At 37.1% G+C, this 23,969-nt stretch overlaps 2 protein-coding genes across 2 annotated transcripts; both read right to left on the minus strand.

Moving 5' to 3' along the window:
• Positions 1-1,965: 1,965 nt before the first annotated feature.
• On the minus strand, positions 1,966-3,231 carry LOC122146134 (mid1-interacting protein 1A-like). The gene has a single exon (XM_042763828.1). The coding sequence runs from the start codon at positions 3,214-3,216 to the stop codon at positions 2,680-2,682; it is 537 nt and encodes a 178-aa protein (XP_042619762.1). The 5' UTR covers positions 3,217-3,231; the 3' UTR covers positions 1,966-2,679.
• Positions 3,232-6,325: 3,094 nt separating this feature from the next.
• On the minus strand, positions 6,326-9,425 carry otc (ornithine transcarbamylase). Its single transcript, XM_042764529.1, has 10 exons — positions 9,301-9,425; positions 8,604-8,742; positions 8,421-8,502; positions 8,180-8,267; positions 7,936-8,089; positions 7,739-7,861; positions 7,233-7,286; positions 6,841-6,990; positions 6,590-6,727; positions 6,326-6,509 (listed from the first exon to the last, which is right to left on the minus strand). The coding sequence occupies exons 1-10, from the start codon at positions 9,369-9,371 to the stop codon at positions 6,450-6,452; spliced, it is 1,059 nt and encodes a 352-aa protein (XP_042620463.1). The 5' UTR covers positions 9,372-9,425; the 3' UTR covers positions 6,326-6,449.
• Positions 9,426-23,969: the final 14,544 nt, after the last annotated feature.

A 23,969-nucleotide genomic window follows, 5' to 3' on the forward strand; every position in this document is an offset into this window, starting at 1 on the left:
CAAAAAACAATGACCAAAGATCAATAAATAATTATTTTCTACTGACTTATCTCACTTTGACTCATCTTACGAATTTCCCACAAAAAATGTTTAAATGTTTAACTGAAATTTATTGTAAACCACTCCATACTTTCTTAATTTCATGACTTACTATCAGTAAAAGTACTGGTAAACATCATCCCTGGAAAGGATGATGTCATGTTGTGATTAACATGAGTGCTAATAAATTAGCATTACAGTAGTTTTTAAAACACGTTTATACTTACAAATCGATAGTCGTCGGGCGCTGCGTTGAAGAAAGTACAGTGGGAACTGCTAGTGTTGTTAACCTGGAGTGGGTCCTCATCTCCCATAATTATTTTTTATTGTTTATATTTATTTCAATTTATATTGTTCTGAGATAAATTAGGAAATGTTATTATAGACTACTTTAAATCAGATTTTACTGTTTTGATGTGTTTTTATTTATTTTTTAAATGTAGTGTTATGTGCATCTTGAGTTTTCATAATATGGCAAGAAACATGAAGGCGAGGTGATTTAGTTTCATCCAAGGAACATGGTGTGACAGTTCACACCTTTTGTCAAAATGTTTGTTTAACGGACAAACATATCTTTGAACAATAAAGCACTGTGCAATAATAATGAATGAATGAGAAATTTATATAGCGCTTTATTATGTATTGCTGTACACCCTAAGCGCTTTACAATCATATCAGGGGTCTCTCCTCAACCACCACCAGGGTAAATTACATCTACTGTAGTAGGTGGATCTGCAGCATCCAAATATAAATATAGCTGAAAGCAGCGCTTAATACCTTTAGGCACATGCATAAAAAGGAGTAAGGTTTTATTTGTCAAGCATGTAACCACTTATATCATAGCTGGACAAGACCATTTACAGTCAATACAGACAATAATTCTAATTATGTTTTTTTTTTTCATCTTTTAACTGTTATAGTACCACCTATGGTCCAATTTTCATTAAAGTTTGAATGCTTGTTTAGCATCATGTTGCATGTTAACCTATTTTTTTTAAAGTTCAGAGTTTTCTTTTCGGAAATATAGGCTTTAGCATGCACTTGACCACACCCCTTTTTCTAAATGAACGCAATTTAGCTACCCAAAGGGTAAAGTTCAAATTTTCTTTTGATAATTATTGATCTAGAGAGTCCAGAGAATTGGACTGTACTGATTTGTATTGATTTTGAGTTAAAAACCTAGGAGTAGTTCTCAAAAGTATGTTTTAAAAAAAATCCAAAATACCAGAAAATTTTGATTTGAAATGTGTTTGAAATGTGTTTTGTCTGTCATGAGCCAAGGGTTCGAATGACATAAGGCACTTGAGCCTGCGACTAACGGTTTAGGAGTTATGACCGATTTCGTATTTTTGATTGCTATAGCGCCCCCCTTCAGGCCGATTGGGGCGGGACTTGGTGATGTTGAAGACCAGGGGTCTCCAGACTTGGTCCTGGAGGGCTGGTGTCCTGCAGAGTTTAGCTCCAACTTGCCTCAACACACCTGCCTGGAAGTTTCTAGTATGCCGAATATGACCTTGATTAACTGATTCAGGTGTGTTTGATTCGGGTTGGAGCTAAACTCTGCAGGACACCGGTCCTCCAGGACCAAATCTGGAGACCGCTGTTATAGTCAGTGTGAGTATACTATACCATCCCTTCAAGTTTCAAGTCTCTATGACTTAGGGTTTGGACTGCCAGATCAGGTTACTGACCCTTGGCCATTCTATATGCATTGCATGCATTCTTTTATGCGCATGCTAAATAGGAATTGATAATGGATAAATGGGAATTGAATGGGAGTCTCAGAAATTCAAGTTATTTAAATTAGGGATTTTTTTTTATAAGCACTAAGGAATGAAGAGTATTGTGAAGCTAAATTGTAAAACAGGCACAGGGTGTGTGTATACATTGTTGAGCATGATGAATAATAAACAACCACACATTAGGTGTTTTCAAATTACAAAATTTTATTTTGTAGTAAAAAAACAATTCAGTACAAAAGATAGCAAATGTTTTTAAGAATCACACTGGCCTTTAGGCACAATTTAACACAGAATCTCATGGAGCTCATCATGACACATACAGTGATTTCAGAGCCATCCACATCATTGATTCACAGGATGATTCACAGATAGTTTCAGGTCATTAGCAGGGAACATTCCAAGAATTTTCTACAGGGTTTCTGCTTCATCTATAGGAGTTCTCACTATACAAACTATCATACACTCAGTTCTTAAAGTCATCAGTCCTCTGGAACACACAGCAACATCACAGGACAACAACCTTCCTCTCAAAAAAAAAAAAAAAAAAAAGAATGGAAAAATTAAAGCTTTCAATTATACATAACACATAAATAGTTTTAAATACCAAGATAAGGCATGGCAACCAGCCATTTGAACGGAGATTTTGTTTTTTAAAAAGGGGAAACTCAGTGCAAATAAAATGCCATAAGACAAGAACCAGCCCTTATAATACGTCAGTGATCAACACCAAAACCAATACTACAACAAATCCATTTTCCCATTCGGTTCGCCTTGCATTTTAACTTTTGACAGTTTAACTTCTGTTTGGGCAGTCCCTTTGGGAGGCTCTTCCACAAAGGCAAAACAGATCCTATTAGATCAGAATAGTTCATCATATCCCAATAGATCATGATACGGGTCACTGTCCCCAGCCAGCAATGCCAATCTCCTGCTTGTATCGGTTGGTCAGGTTGTTGGCTTGGCTTGTCAGTTTGGACAGCACCCCATGCAAGCCCTTCAGATGGTACTGCAGGAGCTGCTCCAGATCAATGTCGCTGTCCGGCTCTGTGCGCACTGGCTCCGGCGTTGTAGCGTCTTTCTTGCGCCTCTGCTCCTCTGCGCGCATGACGCCCCACTCGATGTTGTTCCGGATGGACTTGAGCTGGCTGTAATAGCTGTACATGTCGCCTTCAGCATCCCGCAGATAGCTACCCGTGTCGTTGGTTAGCTTCTGCTGCTCTTTCTCTTGGTCCAGCGGCACATCTCTCAGCAGACTCGGCACCATGACCGTCTGATCCATGTTGTTGACGGCGCCGATGAAGCGGTTCATTGCCGTGAAGAGAGAGTTCTTCTGGCTGAGGGGTTCGGACATCTGCATTTTGGTGGTTTTATGAGGATAAATTCGAGAGTAAATGTTTGTCTCTCGTGCGCTTAGTTTCCTTCTGTTGGTCTGCATTCCTTACGTTTAATTTATACCTGACTTTTTTGCTCCTGGGCGTGACCGAAACTTGTTGGTCCGGTCTGGGATGTCAGGTCGGCAACAACAAGATTCCAACTCCAACACACAAACCTCTGCACGGCCCATAGAAACGCGGGGAGCGGCGCAAACGGTCATTAAATCGCTTGGTTGCATAATATTTTACATTACACTGAAACTTAAACAATAATAATAATAATAATAATAATAATAATAATAAAAAAACCTTGAAAAGCACGACATACGACTTTGATTTTCAAATAATTTTGACTCCTGACGAAATATAGTACTGCTTATATGTCTATGTATTATGGCTATGTAAATGAAGTGTAGGTCATAGGCTAATGATAGAAAGATTAAAGATTAAAAGGGTAAATGATTTTGACTTGAATAAATAACATTTGTCTCTTGTTCACAAAATGTAATCTTTAAATTATTTTCTGATTAGTAACATTGAGGCCAAAAGTTGCATGCTTTAGTTTTGAACAGGCCTTTTAATGTTTAAAGTCATTATCATGCCACATAAGCAAAATATGAATGAACCCTTCAGGGAAGACTTTCAGTGTTTTCATCACAAATGAGATATAAGATTATATCTCAGTTGTTTCTTCCAGGTGACAATGAGATCAAATACAGAGGAAAATTGGACTTTTGTTTAACTCTCCAACTTGTTACAGATTTCTCCTCATAAAGACTCTTCTGTTTTAAAGGAGATTAACATCTCGAGCTTTCCTCAGATTTTCTAAGATACCAAATCTGAAGTCTCAACATTAAAAGGTTTCAAAATGAACTTTTCATACATTTCTCATCAGATATTTCTGACATGGAATGATTCGAGCTGTGCCATGAACCACATACATTTTATAGTTTTTGATATTCTTACTCTGTCAGCAACAGTGTTGGGGAAGTTACTTTTTAGTTAAAAGTAATGCATTACAGTATTGTGTTACTTTCTAAAAAAGTAACTAATTACGTTACTTAGTAACTTTTTATTGAAAGTAATACATTACGTTACTTTTGTGTTACTTTTCAATTTTTGTGTTGGTTTTTTTTTTTTCTTTTATTTTGGCTAGGTTTTATTTTTTTTAATTTTAAAAGAGTTTTATTTTTGAAAGCCTCAGGCTGAAGGAAATGTAAATTCACGTCTGTACAGTAACACAGAAGTTAAATACTCTTCAGCAATAAAAAAAGAAATAAAAATGTTAGTTTATCTTGTTCAGTTTTTGCTTATTAGTATGACTGAAGCGGATCATCGAAGGTCAGCAGCAAATTGGTTAATAAAATGGGATTAAATACATAAAGGATATTTGTATTATTTAACATTTAATAATTGCAGCTTTGAGTCATATTTTGAGTTGCTTTTAAGTGTTTTTATTAATTTTGAGGAAAACTAAATTTTTTTGTGCGTGAGTATGTGAGATAAATTAATGCATGTTCACATTTATTATAGAACTAAAGTAACATCTTGCTCTCGATTTCTCATCAAGGGGACAGGAGATCTTTCAATCAATAAATGGGAAAAAAGTAACTGGCATTACTTATTTGAAAAAGTAGCTCAGATATTTTCTTGTAAAGTAAAAAGTAATGCATTACTTTACTTACTTGAAAAAAGTAATCTGATTACATAATTCATGTTACTTGTAACGCGTTACCCCCAACACTGGTCAGAAATTGCTTTGTGTTTTCAGAAGGAAGATCTAAAAGCTGAGACAAAGCTAAGCAAAGCTAATACTTAAAGGAATTGTAAAAAGAAATTAAATGAGATCTCATTTAAGACTCCTAAAATAAAGACCATTTTCCTCTTAAAAAAATCCAAGCTGTATATATTTTGATAAACTCAGTGGTCTGAGCGCCAAACTTATGTGCCTATTGATACAGTTGAAAAGTTGACAAGATGTTTATTTATTCCTTCAAATGGGTTTTAGGGGCATGTTTCTGAACTCTCTTTTATGGATTTAAATCTTTTACTCAAATCTTTGAAGTGCTTATGTAAAATGCTCTGAAACTGTCCCTTCTGGCTTGTTGAATTAATCTAAATGCCCAGAGGGGATTTGTTTGGTCCAATTCAACATATCAACACAAGAGGACGCAAATAAGTATTCAGATGCAAATTTCCAACAATTAGGACGCCAATTATCTACTACTAACGTCATAGTTATGATAGATAAAAATGTACAATGTTTCATTTCTTATTTGTCTATCTATCTTGCAATCACGTCTGAAACCCAATTCAATATGTACAAAAATGAAAACAAACAGGCCAAATAAGGACACAGCTGAAGAGGGTCAAACAATGTTTAGAGGAGATAAGATCACAGCAAGGTTTTAGTTTAAATCATTTTACATACCAAGTCAAAGAAAGGGAAGCCGAAACACCTTTGCAATGACGAGAATGTCTCGGATGGTTTAGAAACCTGTTCTTCTACTCTTTTAATCTCCACCCTTTTTCTAGGTTCTTCTCTGCCTCACCCTGAGAATGACTTGTTCTCTTTTACCATTTAAATGTACGCTTTGCAAAAGTGATTTCTTTGTAACATTGTCTCTTTTTCTTGCAGTGTGCCTTCACCTAATTCAATTGTTGATAGTTTCACTCACAGTCTAAAAACTTCCCAGCCTAAACATATCCACCTATTCACTCTAAATCACCTTGCACTGCTGGACTGTATTGTTGCCCTGCAGAGTTAGACATGCAAGGGATGACTTAAAGAGTTATCTGTTATGTAAAATGTTTATAAGTGATTTGAGGTGACAAAAATGCCAAATCCCATAAATACATAGAAACTGTAAGAGACAAAGTGACAGTTATATAGAGACTGAAAATTAATTGTATTGTTGTTGTTTTTGCTGAGTGCATTTTGCAACCTATTTCTGTTGTGAAAACTTAATGCAGTGTCCATCCAACCCCTTGTAATTTAGAGAAATCTGAATATATCAAATATGATACCATATGTATTTCTTACAATGTCACAGCACCCTCTATAGGTCTTAAAGATTTTTTTTGCATCACTGAAATATTTAAATATTTAAAGTATTTTTCACACATTAAATCAAAGGATTCATGAATTTAATACAATTGTTTATTTCTGTGTTTCTTATTTCTTTCTTAAACCCCCCATTGGCCAAGAGTGCTAAATATGAAAAATTACAATTTTATCATACAAAAGCAGGTAGATGACAGTATTCTGTTGTTAGTGTTTTTCCCCCAAATTTTTTTAAAATTTGAGTTTGGGAATTTGTGGCGTATAGTCTGTCAGGATGCACACCATCAAACCCTGGAGAAAACATACAGAAACTATTACTTTACAAACATAAATGCATTAATGATACTCACATGTTTACACATACACTTTACCATAATTGTCCACTTGCGGTTCTCAGCCTCTGTGAACACAAGGGAACGTGGCGAGTAGAAAACTTCATCATCTACTTCCTCTGCTTTACGTGGGAGACAGTGCAGAAATGTCCAGTCTGGTGCAGCCACACTTCCTGTCTGTCAACCAGTCACCAGAAACATAAAACCTTCCAAAATGGAATTAAAAGTCTGTCTATTTACAAAAATAGACCGGATCAGACCAGAAAAAAAGTTGATGGACATTTCTCTACCTGCATGGTGATCTGGTAACCATGGAAATCTTTTAGTCTCCTCTTCTTCTCCTCCTCTTGGCCCATGCTTACCCAAGTGTCAGTAACCAGCACATTACTGTCCCGTGCTGCCTCCATTGGATCTGTCAGGAATTGCAACTTGGTACCAAACTACAGCATGAATATCATAATTAGGTTAACATTGTATACTGTAAACGAGCTAGTGATCATAAAAAAATAAAATAAAATGATGTCAAAATTTATTGTGTTGTTAAAGACAATCATTAAAGATGAGTCATTTAACATACATAGTCAAACATATAATGCAAATGCATGGTAGTTAAAGCAAACAAAATGCTTAATTATATTGTAGATCTTATGAGTAAAGCTGATCATGACTTCTCAGTCTATACCTGCTTAGACAGAAGCTGAGCCTCTTGAGTGACATTAGCATCTGGCTCATAACCCTAAAGACAAAAGGTTAATTTAAGTAAAATCTTGAAATGAACAACATTTTCGAGTGGGGCAAAGTTAAATAAATAAATATTAGATTAGATTAGATTAGATTAGATTAGATTAGATTAGATTAGATTAGATTAGATTAGATATGTATGCTACCATTCAAAATGTTGGTGTCTGTAAGATTTTTAAATGTTTTACTTTTGTTATTATTAAGAAATCTCTTATGCTCACCAAGGCTGCATTTATTTGATCAAAAATTAAGGGAAACAGTAATATTGTGAAATATTATTACAATTTAAATAAACTTTCATATACAGTAGAAATCTGTTGTAACATAAATATCTTTCACTTTCAATAAAATTAATGTTCCTTGTTGAAAAAAAAGTATTAATCTCTTTAAAAAAAACATTTGAATAGTTGTGTATGCATATATAAAACAGATCTGAAAGAGGCGAACCTTGGGTGTGGCCACTTTTAGATTGACACCTAGTTTAGCCAATGACATCATAAAGGAGTGAAGAACGTTGTTTCCATCACCTATCCAAGCTAAAGTAAGGCCTTTTAATGAGCCATAGTGCTCCTGTAAGAGTGAAAAAGAACACATGAGTGCATGTACATGGGTTTATGTGTACGAATGTGTCAGTGAGTGAGTACCTGTAGTGTCAGTAGGTCAGCCAGAATCTGTATAGGATGGTAGAGGTCAGACAGGCCATTGATGATTGGTATAGAAGCATCTTTGTCCAGGTGCTCCAGGGATGAGTGACTATAAACCCGAGCTAACACAATATCTGCCAAACCAGAGAGCACCCTGCCATACAAACGCACCCACATATCAGACCATGTCAAGGCCTCAGTGAATTGAGTTCACACAGTATTTGCAATGTGTGTGAATTCACACCTGGCCGTGTCTGTGGTGCTCTCATTGACTCCTAGATGAATATCCTGGGGTGTGAGAAAACATGGATGGCCACCCAACAGAGAAAATCCTAAAAGAGAGAGAGAGAGAGAGAGAGAGAGAGAGAGAGAAACTGTCTATGTGTCAAATCTTTTGTTCTGTACCCGTCCCTATTCATTCATTTTGTTCAGAGACCGCACTGATAAATTTAAGCCCTTTCACAGGCTCAAACTTTGAATGGCACCTGTTTCAGTGGACATGCGGGTCCTAGTGCTCCGCTTCTCAAATATCATGGCAATAGATTTGCCTTGAAGTAATGGGACATACTGTAAATAAAAGAGGAATAAATGAACATTGTTTATAATATAAGTCCTGAAAGTGGGAAGATTATTGATCAGTAACTTAGTTAAAGTATATTTTGCAGTACCTCGCTCCTGTGCTTTATTCGATTCTTAAGGTCAGCAGAAACCCACAGGATATGTTTAATTTCCTCTGCATTAAAATCCTTCAGTGTTAGAAAGCTGCGGCCCTTCAGCTTAACACTGTCCAAAGCTGCCTTTCCCACTCTGTGGACATGAAATACACGATACAGATAGATAGTTATTATTAATTGTGCTAAATAAATAAATACACTTTATAAAAATAGTCAATAAAATAACATTTTAAACAACATTTTTAAATTTTTCTAAAAGCAGATTTTATGACTTTATAAACTGAAAGAATATAGTATATATTACAAATATTTTTCAAGCACAAAGATTATTTAAGATGGTTAAAAACTTTAAAAAAGAAGAAAAAAAGAAAAACAGAGTCTAAAGAATACATGTTCCCTAATTACAAAATAGAAATTGAACAAAAATGTTAAATGTTGTGTGTTGTTATGTTAAAAATGTCCATGTTATTAGCCAACTACTCTTTTATTAATTAGTATTAACTGAAAGTCCAATTTTTTATACTTAACTGACCAGCTTGTAACTTTAATTTCATTCAGGACTATGTAATTAATTAATTCTCTGTTAAGCATAATGCAACGTAATAATTAATATCGGTAATGAAAGTTATTATACAATGTCACTCAAAATTTTAGACAGCAGCAAACTTTTATGGCAAAATTTCCGACTCACCGAAAATTCTTGCTTTGGCAACATTTTGCAAATTTCAGACTATGATATATTCTGTTTTTGAAAGCAAACATTCTACTGATGTATACAGAGCTCAAAGCAGCACAACCAAATCAAATCATGTCCACGCGCTAGCTGTCATGCAGCATTGAGGGCGTAACTAGCGGGATGAAAAGGGGGCGGGACAAGTAACTGTGCGTGGTGAGTGACAGCTCTCATGCACGTACTCTTTCATCCCACCCGCTTCCACAGACCCTGGCCATCGTATGAGAAACTCTCTCCCTCTCTATCTCTCACTCTCCACACCTTAAAATATTCCATCAATATAAAACATGTTTCTATTCTTTAATAATCAAATAACTGTAAAGTTACAACAAAAAGCAAACTGATTTTTCTTTTTTTAGGAGGTGATGACAGGAGAAACAAACACAGAAATACCAGTAAGCTGTGCCTTTTTATCTATCTATCTATCTATCTATCTATCTATCTATCTATCTATCTATCTATCTATCTATCTATCTATCTATCTATCTATGTGTATTTTACAAGCACGTTCTTGTAAGACTCACAGTGTGTGTATCTATATTTGTGTATTTTAGATGCTAGTTCTTTTAAGACTCAGACTATTCTGGGAAGCTGGAAGCTTTCTAAGGATTTTTAATGGACCGTATTGCTGAGCTTGTGTGGAGGTTTGATCTTTTCTCCATGTGAACAACTGTGACTGAGGGGAAATGTTGTACTGAACGTATGTTTCCTTACTGCAGAAACAGGTGCTGTATTCACCTTTAGAAAAATTATAGCAAACAATGCACCCAGCAGGTTCTGGCTACCTGTGCACATCTCATGTGGACAGTCGCACTCAGTCTTTGTAACAGGTTGTAATCTCTCTATATTCACCCTGTAATTTTGTAACTGTAGCTATATTTTGAAATAAATGTCTCTTTAATTATCTCTTTCCAGAGCGGGGCCATATGTTTGCGTTTGGAAATAATAACAGAGGTCAGCTTGGTCTACAAACCAAAGGACCAGTAAATAAACCAATCTGTGTTAAAGGTGAGATGCATGTTGTTTTATGAAGATCATGTTCGGTTTTCTTATTTACCTTCTTATTCATTTATATAGTATGGTGGCCAGGGAGGGCAAAACAGATTAAAATTATGAAAACAAATTAACAAATTACAAATGTGATGGAAATATACACAACAGTGTCCTAAAAACATTTGGAAACTTCAACTGCAGGAATGCAAATCCATTAAAATTCCTTTATATTATCCATTAGATAACAAAATATCAAACCAAGTGGCATTTAAAAACTGAAATTGAAACTTTGATATGATGTTATCTACTGCAGTGACAAATGCAAATACTTTTCCAAATACACTGAATGCACACCATATAATATCATACACTTACAATTATCTTTCTTTTCCTTTTTTCTCTCATTATTTATCTTATATGTTAATGATGTTTCTGAGAAAGTAAAACATGAGGATGAGTTATATTCTTTTGGCCATGGGGAGTTTGGGCATTTGGGGTTGGGGTCAATTAATTGATTTTGGTTGTTAAAGTGATTAATCTGAAGTATTGTATTTGCTGAAATTTGCATTTAAATATATATATATATTTTCTTCTCATTAATGTTTGAACCACTGACATTGTGTTTCACTTGTGAGTGGATTTTCAAAGACGACTGCAAATAACTTTTATTAAAGGTCGGAATAGATTTTAACTACAAATACATCAATTTATTATTTATTTTAATATATAAATATTTATTTATTTATTATAAACCAAAGAAGGTTTTTCTTTGTCATTTACTATCAAACATGTACTGAACGTACATTACATTTACACATGCCACTTTTATCCAGAACGACTCCTCTCATTATAATATTTAAATGCAAAGGATACATTTCCTTGATTTGTGTTTTACCCATGATTGTGGTGTTCTTATTCAGATCTGTCTTTAACAGAATGAAACAACTAGACACATTAGATAAATGTGTTAATTATAGTAATTACATACACATTCTATTATTTTACTTCATATTTAACAGTTTTTAAACATTAATATATGTGTATATATTATTATGTTTAATATATGTATATTTTTAGCAATAGCCAAAAAAACATTGTATGGGTCAAAATTATTGATTTTTCTTTTTTGCCAAAAATCATTAGGATATTAAGTAAAGATCATCCTACCGTAAATTTATCAAAACCTAATTGCTAAGGACTTAATTTGGACAACTTCAAAGGTAATTTTCTCAGTATTTTTTATTTTTTTGCACCCTCAGATTCCAGATTTTCAAATAGTTGTATCTTGGCCACATTTTGTCCAATCCAAACAAACCATACATCAATGGAAAACTTATTTATTCAGCTTTCAGGTGATGTACAAATCTACATTTCGAGAAATTGACCCTTATGACTGGTTTTGTGGTCCCGGGTCACATATACTTATGGTTTATATACATATATATATATATGGTATTTACACTTTTCATATAGTATTTAAATGTACACAGTCTCTGTTTTTTGCTTCAGATAGTGGTGTTCTCTACACATTTGGAGATGGCCGTCATGAGAAGTTGGGCCTTGGAGATAAGAACTTCACCAATCAGTTCAGTCCAGAGGTTTTTTGATTACTCTGTCATGACTGTAAATTCTCTAATACTTCCTTATCATGTTCATGTTTTCCTCTGTATGCTGAACTAAGGAAAGTGCTATGTTTATTATTATATTTGTGCTGTAGGTGGCATGTGGTTCTGGCCACATGCTGGTGTCCGCATAGCCACAGCAAAAGGAAATGAAAGAAGTTTGTTTAGAGGATGAAGATGTTACCTACTCTTACCTGGACAGGTGTTACACCTGCCATTTGCCATTTATGAATATATATTTTATGTTGTAATATATTATAATATTTTAATATATTTTTTAATTCTTTTATCCTTGTCTCTGACCAGAGTATAAAATTATTATAAAATATTAATTATTTTTAAAACTATGATTAGCTAAACAAATAGTGAAATATTTTATTGTGAAAATACACACACACACGTATATATATATATATATATGTATATATATATATATATATATATATATATATATATATATATATATATATATATATATATTATATATATATATATATATCTATATATATATATATATATATATATGTATATATATATATATATATATAATAAAGCTGTCTCACTCACAGTTTTTCCATTTTCACTACACCACACAAATTTACTTCAAATAAAGTTATTTCCAAATAATTAGTGTACCTTTTTTTTCAAGGAGCATGATGAAATATGAGAAATGTGATGTGTAATGAAAACACTTTTATGTGTCATTTCCAATCAAGCTGTATATTTAAATGATTGAATTATTTGTGCAAAAGTATGAAATTATTATATAATTGTGTGTGATATATTCGTAATAGAAAAGAGAATGTAAAAATATGTTTTGTGTGTGTGTGTGTGTGTGTGTGTGTGTGTGTGTGTTTGTGTGTGTGTTTTATGAGAGGTTTTGTGCAGAGTTTTTGCAATTTTCCTCCTCCTACAACTGGCTTTATTGCATTAGCCCTGACAGGCAACATCCTACAACCCAGATCTCTGACAGACACTCCTAAACGCTTCAAAACTGATACCTCTGTGGAATCTGCTTTTACCTCAATCACACTGCCAGCCAGGACATCTCCATGTAAATATTTTCATATTTTTCTAATTTTCTATGTTCTTCCAAGTCCTCCCTCTCCATCAGTCTATTATCTGTCTATCTATGATTCAAATACCTCTTACCGCAATTACTGTATGTAGTATAGTGAAATAGTATATCAAAAAAGTCATTCTAAATGACCCAAAAACACAAGCAAAAAACAAACACTTCCGATTGTCAGTATTGACCAGCCGTCTTTCTTGTGAACACAGTTCTGTTTCTCATTCATCAATGACAGAATCTCCATCACCAAGTAATCTAAAACACAAGAAGCCAAGGTCCGGAGATCCAAAGAATTCTGCCATGGTGGAGGAACATTCTTCTGCTACAGCATCACAAAGCAAAATGCAATCCAAAACATACAAAAAACCTGTCCAGAGCACAAATAATAACTCTAAAAGTCAAGCAGCAGAGATTATCTTCAGACAGAATGTCAGCTAAGGAAAAAGATTGAAGCAGTGAAACATGAAGCACTAATATCCAAGGGATCCAAGGGACAAGATTGTAAAAGCAGACAAATATGGTAAAGTTCAATACGCAGATTCCAGAGGTCAAGTCAAGTCCAACTGAAATTCAAAAGACTTTCTCCAGAAGTTCTACAGTTCAGGAAGTTGAACAAGTTAGAACAACGCCCACAAAAGTTCAAAAGGTCAAATCTCCCAAAATCAAAAAGTGGGGTTTACAAAAAGGGTCAAGTCACCAGTCAAGGTTCAAGACGTGCCCTCCAGTGCCATAGAGGATAGCAAAGATGAATCCACACTTCAGGCAGATGCTCAAAGAGACATCAAGCCATCCCTTGGAAATGCTCAAGAGGTCAGATCAACACTGTTCATCACACAAGAACAGGGAAACCCAACACCAGTCAAAATTCCAGCTAAAGCACCCCAAAAAAAAGGTGAAGAAAAGAATGATGTAGACACAGAAGAAAGCCCAAGTGAACTTACACCAAAGAAAGCAAAAAATAAGATATCAGATGTGGAAAGAGCCCCTATGTCAGAAACAGCAACCAAAACACGCGACCCTCTATCAGTTTCCATACCCACACGAATATCTGAAGCAAATAAGGGAAATCCTGTGGAGTCTGAGAACACAAACTTCCAATCAGCTTCCAACTTGCAGTCTGATCATAACGATAGTCAGTCGCCCACTGATAAAGTGCTTACTGAACAGAAACATGAATTTCCATCTATTAAAAGCTTAGCTCCAGAAAGAGGCCACTCATTTTCCAGTGTATGGTCCAATAACCAATCAGCAACCAATAAATCTTCTGCCACAAAAGAAACTGAATCATCATCTGGTAAATTAAGTCCATCAAGTTCATCACCACAACACAAGCAGTCACCACTAAAAGAAAATAAATTAGCCAGAAAAACAGCTGAACCTGGAAAGCCAGACAGGAAGCTTCAGACTGAGCAGAGCATTATGGGTAGTGTAGTTTCATCACTACCAGGCCTGGCTATAGCAAGTGCTTCACTTCTACTGATAAAAGCAACTGAAGTTCCTTCTCAAGCCTCACCAGAATCAAGTAGTGAGGTGTCCTTGCATGCATCAGTGTCCAAGGACACAACAGGAAGCAATATCTTGCTAGAACCGGACACAACAGGAAGCAATATCTTGCTAGAACCGGAAGTGGACCAGGACAGCACAGTTCAGCACATATCAGCAATCGAGGAAACAGATAATCAAACAGCAGAGTGCACAAGATGTACAAAACAAGCTTTCAAATGAAAACAGTGAGTGGTTGTGTGGTGATGGAAAAATAGAGGAAGAGGAACATGTGAAGGATAGTGAGACAGAAAGAAAGGAAGGAAGAGGGAGGTGAAGAAGAGAGTCTCGCTGAGGAAGAAGATGAAAGTTAGGGTGTTGAGCATGAACAGGAGAACAGTGCTGTTGAAGATGAAGAAGAAAGAGAGAGCGCTCAACAGAGAGAGGAGGACAGTGAAGAAGAGGAGGCAGAAGAAGAGGACAACAGCAATAGCGGACACAGCAGCAAAAGTAATGGAGAGATGAGTAAAGGAGAAGAAAGTGGAGATGAGACTGAAAGAGAAGAAGCTGAAGATGAGGAAAAAATGTGAGAGACATCTTGTAGAGAAAAACAAGAATGGAAAGAACAGATTGAGGAAGAGTGTTACGTCCCTCGTTATTTAGATGTTATTTGTCTAGGAATATTATTAGACGTAACAAAAGTTTTGCATGTGTGTCAATATAGTGACGAGAATCTGTTATTGGAAAGGAACAGACAACCATCCATAACTGAGTTGAAAGGTTTTTAATTCTTCAACTACAATAAAGTGAAGTAGTAACAAAGGGAAAAGAAATAATAATAATGGAATAATAAAGTAATGAATATTTACAATTAGTACAACGTAACAAGAGTAACCAGAGCAACAGACAATCTGGGGAAGAGGAAGGAGCAAAAGAGTGGTGCTTAAATCAAAAAACTGAATATAACAAAAAGCCCCTTTAACTAAAGTTAAAGAACTTAAACTAACTATCAACAAAAAAGGTAGAAAGAAACATCTTCAGCGTACAAGACGCTATAACTAAACTATACTAACTAAAACAAAAACATACATAATTAGCACCACTCCTAACACTAGGGCATCTAATACATCTCCGTAACTACGTGTGCAAATGTAAGTCGCGACCTACTTACCTGGCTCACAACCTCTCCCATCAGTCTACACAATGTTAAACGATGAACTGAGATGAAGATTTCATGACAGCAACAAACATTTAGCAGGCACTGCAAACACGTAAGCTACCAAGGGCAACACAGTGCGCCTTCAAGCGCAAACAAAAGAGAACTGATCTAACTGCAAGATCACAAAAGCAGCGAGCCCCGAACAATAGTCAGTCGCTCAGACTGGTCTCTCGAACAAGAGAACCGTCTTCACAGCGTGTGCCAACTCTTTTCCCAACCCAGAGTCTGTTTTCATCCTCCCGCCATTGAAGTTAGAGCCATTCATAAACTACCCGGCGACAGGCGATTGGTGGCGCGATCCCAGACGTCAGCATCCTACGTCAGCTGATTGACAGGCGGACGCTCCAATCGAGCTTCACACCTGAAACAAATAAAGTACACAAACATACACGCCAAGCATATGCAACAACATACGCACAAACAAAAATTACGAAGCGCGGCGTACGTAACACTCAACAACTTAAGAATAAACATGAATTAGTAAGCGCGCTCTAGATAAGGTGTCAGCAATGATATTCTCTGAACCCTTTTTTTTATGCTTTATGATCAAGTTATAATTTTGCACAATCAACGACCAACGCATAAGACGTTGATTGTGATTGTACATTCTGGACAAGAACACTAACGGATTGTGATCCGTGTACACAGTAACAGGCAGAACAGATGAACCCACATAAACCTCAAAGAATTGCAAAGCCAGAATTAGACCCAAAGCTTCCTTCTCAATGGTAGAATAATTTCGCTGATGTCGGTTGAATTTTCGAGAAAAGTAACAAATTGGATGCTCAAAACCGACATCATCCTCTTGAATAAGAACAGCTCCCATGGCTAAAGCACTAGCATCAACTTCCAATTTAAAACAACGTGTACAATCCGGAGCAGCAAGAACAGGTGCACTAGTCAACAACAACTTTGCACCTTCAAAAGCTTGTTGACACGCATCAGTCCAAATAAAAGCATTCGCTGGACTTAACAAACTGGTTAAAGGATGTACTACAGTGGAGAAATTTCGGCAGAAACTTCTGTAGTAACCAGCCATGCCTAAAAAACGACGTAACTCTCGTCTTGTCGTTGGAATAGGAAAGTCAGCAATAGCAGATAATTTTGGCACTAACAGGGCGAACTTGACCTTGACCTACTTCTTTGCCCAAATAGGTGATCGTTGCTTTACCGAATTCGCACTTAGCCAGATTAATTGTCAGGGAAGCATCAGCCAATCTTTCAAAAACTGTCCGAAGAACAGTCAAATGCTCAGACCAATCAAAAGAATAGATTACTAAATCATCAAGGTAGGCATTACAATTTCTCACTCCTGACAACACAATGTTTACAAGGCGCTGAAAAGTTGCTGGGGCGTTTCGCAGCCCAAATGCCATAACCCGGTACTGCAGGAAGTTATCCGGAGTAACGAAAGCTGAAATATCCGCAGCTCGGGCGGTCAATGGCACTTGCCAATACCCTTTCAGCAAATCTAATTTCGTCACAAACCTAGCAGAACCCAAGTTATCGATGCAGTCTTCCATCCTGGGAAGAGGATAGCTATCCGGTACAGTCACAGAATTTACTTTTCGATAATCTGTGCAAAACCTGAATGTACCGTCAGATTTTGGAACAAGAAGACAAGGAGAACTCCACGGACTATAGCTAGGTTCAGCTAGGTCATTCCTCAACAAATAATCAACCTCAGTCCTCATCACAGAACGTTTCAAACTATTCACACGATAAGCATGTTGCTTGATGGGAGAATTACACGTCACTTGAATATCATGCTGCAATACATGCGTTTGAGTCGGCACATCACTAAACAGCATGGGAAATTCTTGAATTAGCCTCATAACGTCCCGTTTCTGTGACTCAAGCAAATTCTCAAGGTTTTCAGACAATTTTTTTAAAATCTCAGAATTCGAAAGTCTACCACACATTGATAAATCATTACGAAGTGTAACACCATCATCAGGATCACACTCACCAAGAGAAAACCGCAACACCTCGTCCTTCACTATCGTAGGATCAGACACCGCAACAACAGCAGCAGCTAGAACATCAGTAGGAACAGCAACAAGCTTTTTTTTTTTCTCTTCCACAGATTTCTCAGACACCTTTCGAGAACAATATAATTTCAACATGTTAATATGGCATGTACGAAACTTCCGTTTGCGGTCAGGCGTGTGGATTACAAAATCAGTCTCACTCAATCTCTTTGATACCTTGTACGGACCAGAGAAACGAGCAGTCAAAACTGAACCTGGTACTGGTAACAGTACCAAAACTTCGTCACCAGGTTGAATTTCACGCACAACAGCTTTCCTGTCATACCATTTCTTCATGCCCTCCTGAGCAGTGGACAACGATTTTCGTGCAAATGAGCACGCATTATGTAGTCGTTCTCGGAACCGACTGACGTAATCTAGCACATTTTGTTGAGATGACTTAGTGTCATTCAACATTCCGTCTTTCAACACCTTCAGCGGCCCTCGTACGGTGTGACCAAAGACTAAATCTGCAGGACTAAACCCCAGAGATTCTTGAGTTGCTTCACGAACTGCAAACAACACTAATGGTACTCCATCGTCCCATTCTTTACCAGAGCTTAGACAGTACTTTTTCAACATTGACTTCAGCGTCTGGTGAAATCGTTCAATAGCACCCTGGCTTTCAGGATGATACGGGCTCGAGATCCGATGTGAGATACCCAAAGTTTTCAACACTTGTCTAAAAACATTAGAAAGAAAATTCGTACCCTGGTCTGTCTGCACGATTTTTGGCAATCCGAACGTGGAAAAAAACTTTATCAAAGCTTTAATGATGACAGGCGCAGTTATTCTTCTCAAGGGAACAGCCTCCGGAAATCGTGTCGCAGAACACATAATAGTTAACAAAAATTGATTGCCTGCTTTTGATTTCGGCAAGGGACCAACGCAATCCAAAATTATATGCTCAAACGGTTCGCAAATGACAGGGATCGGAATTAATGGAGCTGGTGGAATCTTTTGGTTGGGCTTGCCCATCACTTGACACTCATGACATGTGCGGCAATACTTAGAGACACATCGCTCTTCAAGCCAGGCCCAAAAAAAATGTTTGAGAATGCGGTTGTAAGTTTTTGTCACCCCCAAATGACCTGCTAAATCATGATCATGTGCCAAGCTCAACACTTGTTTTCGATAGACAGTAGGTAAAACAATTTGACATACAACATCCCACTCATTCTCCCCATCTCTGTGAGGATGCCATTTCCTTAACATCAACCCATTTTCGATCACGTATTCAGCCGCGTTGACTTTATTAGGTTGAGGACTTTCCGCAGCAGAAAAACATTTAGTTAACGACAGATCTTCTCTTTGTGCAGTCTTAATTCCTTCATGAGAAATAGGTTCAGCTAACAATTCAGACTCAGCTATTGCCGTATCAGAATGTCTGTCATGTCTAACATTTTCAGATTCTTTTGGACCTGACCCAAAAAGTTCCCTCGGTGAACACAGGTGACAAAAAAGTGTCAGCCAAAACAATGTCATCTCCAATTCTGCGTTTTTGAGCACGCGTAACTACATTAGCAGCAAATACCTCCGAAAAATTATCAGATATATCACCAACAGGAATAAAACAGTCAGGTTTATCAACGACTTCGAGCACAGGTGACACTTTACCTCCCGCCAAATCGTTCCCGAGAATGAATGCAACCCCTTTCACAGGAAAGGAAGAACGTATCCCCACCTTAACAAAACCTGAGACCAGGTCACATTGCAAGTGTATCCGGTGCAGCGGTACCTTTACAACACCCATCTCAATCCCTTGAACTAACACACTTGACCCACAAAACGTCTAGTCCGACAAAGGAAGTGCATCAGAGACTACAAAAGATTGAATCGATCCTGTATCCCTCAAGATTTGTACCTCTTTCTGCTCTCCAGGTTTACCATTTACGGAGATTAACCCCTTCAACAAAAATGGTTTAAACCCTGAGTCAATCGCATCTTTCTCTAAAACCGCTTTAGGACGCACAGTCTTCACAAAAGTAACAGGCTTTAACTGTCCTTGCTGAGCCTGAGTCTTACGTCTCAGCATTAAACAATCAGAAATAAGGTGTCCCGTCTTGTGGCAATAAAAACATTCTCGTGTTTCTTTATTCTGTGGTGAACTGATTTTAGCACGGGTACTTGAATTTTGAGTTGAAAACGAACTCACCATTTTCTCTGGTCGGGGGTAAAGCGAACACACTCTTATGCGTTAACACATACTCATCTGCAAGAATCGCAGCTTGTGATAACATAGTGACCTTTTGCTCATTCAGGTACGTGACTACTCGTTCCGATAGACAATTCTTAAAATCTTCTAAAAGCATTAACTCTCTCAACGAACTCAAATCTTGCACGTTGTTAGAAGACAACCATTTATCAAAAAGAATTCCCTTCTCACGGGCAAACTCCACAAATGTCTGAGCTGACTTCTTATGGTTCCTGAAACGTTGCCGATATGCCTCAGGCACCAATTCATATGCACGAAGAACAGCGTTCTTTACGGTATCGTATTGCATGCTTTCTTCTAAGGTTAGTGCAGAACAGACTTCCTGTGCTTTTCCAACTAATCGAGATTGTAGTAACAGACACCAAACCTCTTTTGGCCAACGAAGTGCAGCAGCCACACGCTCAAAAGCAGCGAAATACGCATCCACTTCGGATTCTCTAAAGTGAGGCACTAAAGCGATCTGTTTACTAACATCAAATGTAGTGGTCGAAACATCACTCACAGAATTTTCTGAATTTACTGAAACAACAGGATTAGGCTGCACAGTTCGGCCCGAGACAACCGTCGCTGAATCCAACTCGAGCTGTCGCAGTTTCACCTGTGTCTCAGCTTCAATTTCCAGTTTACGGATTTCTAGGCGTAGCTTAATTTCAGCTTGGCGCGTCTCAGCCCGTTCCTGCGCTTCCATCTGGATTTTGGCTAGGCGGACCCTCAGTCGCGCATCACCCCCAGAGCCAACGGAAAGCGGAGAAAGTGGGTAGAAGGGGGGTAAGCCAGCCTTGGGCTCGGCCTCAACCTCCACCTCAGCATTCTCATCTTCTGCTTCCGCCACATTTCCCACACTAGTCAAACGTTTTTCCACAGCCGACATGCCAGCCCTCTCACTATCCGCATCTGGAAATAAAAATACTTTTAATTCGACCAAGTGTTTCCAAATTTCATTCTTAATAATGTGCTTTAGAGATTGCCTCACCACAGGAATGCGATAGTATTCAGCTATCTGCAACAAATCGTCTTTTCTACATCGATCAAAGATTTCTAAAGTTGGATCAGCAATAAATGATTGCAAATCAAAAGTACTCATTGCCAATATTCCACCATACTCACTTCAACATGCACTAATTCCTTTCCAGCGCAGTTCCCCGCACCACACACACACAAAACATAAGCAATATAAAAGTTTAGGACGAGCCCCCAAATAATGCTCAAGTAAGTTCCCTTTGATGTTATTTGTCTAGGAATATTATTAGACGTAACAAAAGTTTTGCATGTGTGTCAATATAGTGACGAGAATCTGTTATTGGAAAGGAACAGACAACCATCCATAACTGAGTTGAAAGATTTTAATTCTTCAACTACAATAAAGTGAAGTAGTAACAAAGGGAAAAATAATAATGAAGAATAATAAAGTAGTGAATATTTACAATTAGTACAACGTAACAAGAGTAACCAGAGCAACAGACAATCTGGGGAAGAGGAAGGAGCAAAAGAGTGGTGCTTAAATCAAAAAACTGAATATAACAAAAAGCCCCTTTAACTAAAGTTAAAGAACTAAACTAACTATCAACAAAAAAGGTAGAAAGAAACATCTTCAGCGTACAAGACGCTATAACTAAACTATACTAACTAAAACAAAAACATACATAATTAGCACCACTCCTAACACTAGGGCATCTAATACATCTCCGTAACTACGTGTGCAAATGTAAGTCGCGACCTACTTACCTGGCTCACAACCTCTCCCATCAGTCTACACAATGTTAAACGATGAACTGAGATGAAGATTTCATGACAGCAACAAACATTTAGCAGGCACTGCAAACACGTAGTCTACCAAGGGCAACACAGTGCGCCTTCAAGCGCAAACAAAAGAGAACTGATCTAACTGCAAGATCACAAAAGCAGCGAGCCCCGAACAATAGTCAGTCGCTCAGACTGGTCTCTCGAACAAGAGAACCGTCTTCACAGCGTGTGCCAACTCTTTTCCCAACCCAGAGTCTGTTTTCATCCCCCCGCCATTGAAGTTAGAGCCATTCATAAAACTACCCGGCGACAGGCGATTGGTGGCGCGATCCCAGACGTCAGCATCCTACGTCAGCTGATTGACAGGCGGACGCTCCAATCGAGCTTCACACCTGAAACAAATAAAGTACACAAACATACACGCCAAGCATATGCAACAACATACGCACAAACAAAAATTACGAAGCGCGGCGTACGTAACAAAGAGGATGGAGAAAAACAAGGGAAAATGACAGAGAGAATTCAGAGGAAACAGAGAAACTAATAAGGAAGAAAAGGAAGGTGAAGAAGTAGAAGAAGAGGAGGAAGAAACAGAGCAGAAAGAAAAGAATGTAAAAACAGAAAAACAGGAAGAGACTGAGAGAAACTAGTGAAGAGGAAGAAGAACAGAAAGAAGAGAGTGAGGAAGAGGAGGAGGAAGAAATAGAGCAGAAAGAATAATATAAAAATAGAAAAAATCAGGAGGAAACAGAGAGAAACTAGTGAAGAAAAAGAAGAACAGGGTGAAGGTAATGAAGAGGAGGAGGAAGAAACAGAACATAAAGACAAGTATACTAAAAAAGATAAACATGGGAGCGATGAGGAATAAGAACAAGAAGAAGAGGAAGAGGAGGAGGAAGAAACAAAGCTGAAAGAAAAGAAAAATAACAACTGAGAAAAATGAGAGGAAACAGAGAGAAACTAGTGAAGAGGAAGGAGAACAAGAAGAAGAGGGTAAGGAAGAGAAGGAGGAAGGGGAAGAGGAAGAGGGTGAGGAAAGTGACAGAAGAAGAGGAAGAAAAGACCAAAAAAAAGTACTAAAACAGAGAGCCTCTGCACAGACAGACAAATGCACAGAGAGACAGACAGAAGAAAAGACAAAGACATCAACAGAATGTTAAAGGGAAGAAGCAAACAGATAGTGGTGCTCAGGACCCTTAGTTCTGGAACAATGTCCCACCACAGTATCTAAATGATCCCAAAGTGTGCAGTGCACTGCAAACAGAGAACACCCTGAACATCTGCCTGTATATGGAGAGATCATTTTATTTTAAAAGTGTAGTGGATCACAGATCTTTAAACAGGGAAAACATAAAATGTGGTTGATGGGTATTGAAAAACGTAACATAAAATTGTTTATATTATGGTTTGTATTCTGATTTAGTATAATATACGACCCTTAAAGGCCTGGTTGTTTCATACTTTTTTATGAGGATTCTTGATTATCAAGTGCCTTGACTAAAATTATTCCAGTCATATTTATTTATTGTCATAGTGTTTATTTGAATGTTAATTTTCAAGCACAAATGTGTGAAGTAATTCTTTTTATGTACAGAAAGTAAAATCTTTATGTTACTGTACTATTAACATTCCTTTTCCAAGACCTGGTCTGTCATTAACAGCATACCTGACTTTACTGTAAATTATTACTGCAGTTTAAAGTGCAAGAGAACTGTAAATTTAATAAGACTTTGCTCTCAAGAGCTGTTGCTAAAGAAAAGAGAAAGTATGTTAGTTTCTTTGGTGAAGAAATTATGAAATGTTCTCTCACTCTCAATTTTTGAGGTGTTTATCTGTATACAATGTTCTAATATAAACACACTAACCCAATAAAGCCCACTTTTACTTTTGAGGACTTTATTCCCCAGTCTAAAATCATAATTTGAACCAATTCTAAGGATCATAAATGGAATGACAGGGATGGGAATACATACAGGTATAGAGTTCTGAATGATATACTGTACATAGTATATCATTCATTCCTACACTGTACTGTATAGGCTAGGTAAAATTTCAATGCAGAACACAATTTTAACGAAAAACAACCCTTCAAGAAGTGTTCTGAATTGAATTCTAATGATAAATAATACAGTTATTCACAATTGCTTTTTGTGTCACTGATCCACACTCATAACAGTGCCATCGTTTATACACGTATAGCTGAGAGTCAACGCGCCTCTCTGTGCGCGCGCTCGCGCTGGATGAAGAGCTC

Source organism: Cyprinus carpio, chromosome A9, assembly GCF_018340385.1.
Source record: "Cyprinus carpio isolate SPL01 chromosome A9, ASM1834038v1, whole genome shotgun sequence".
Classification (NCBI taxonomy): Eukaryota; Metazoa; Chordata; class Actinopteri; order Cypriniformes; family Cyprinidae; genus Cyprinus; species Cyprinus carpio.

Coding starts and splice junctions, on each gene's coding strand:
- otc (XM_042764529.1), bottom strand. CDS start 9,371: ATGTTTGCTTTCAAAAACAGAATATATCATAGTCTGAAATTTGCAAAA. Junction 8,268..8,420: donor CCGCATGTCCACTGAAACAG/GTGCCATTCAAA, acceptor TCTCTCTTTTAG/GATTTTCTCTGTTGGGTGGC. Junction 6,991..7,232: donor CTCAGCTTCTGTCTAAGCAG/GTATAGACTGAG, acceptor TTCATGCTGTAG/TTTGGTACCAAGTTGCAATT.
- LOC122146134 (XM_042763828.1), bottom strand. CDS start 3,216: ATGCAGACCAACAGAAGGAAACTAAGCGCACGAGAGACAAACATTTAC.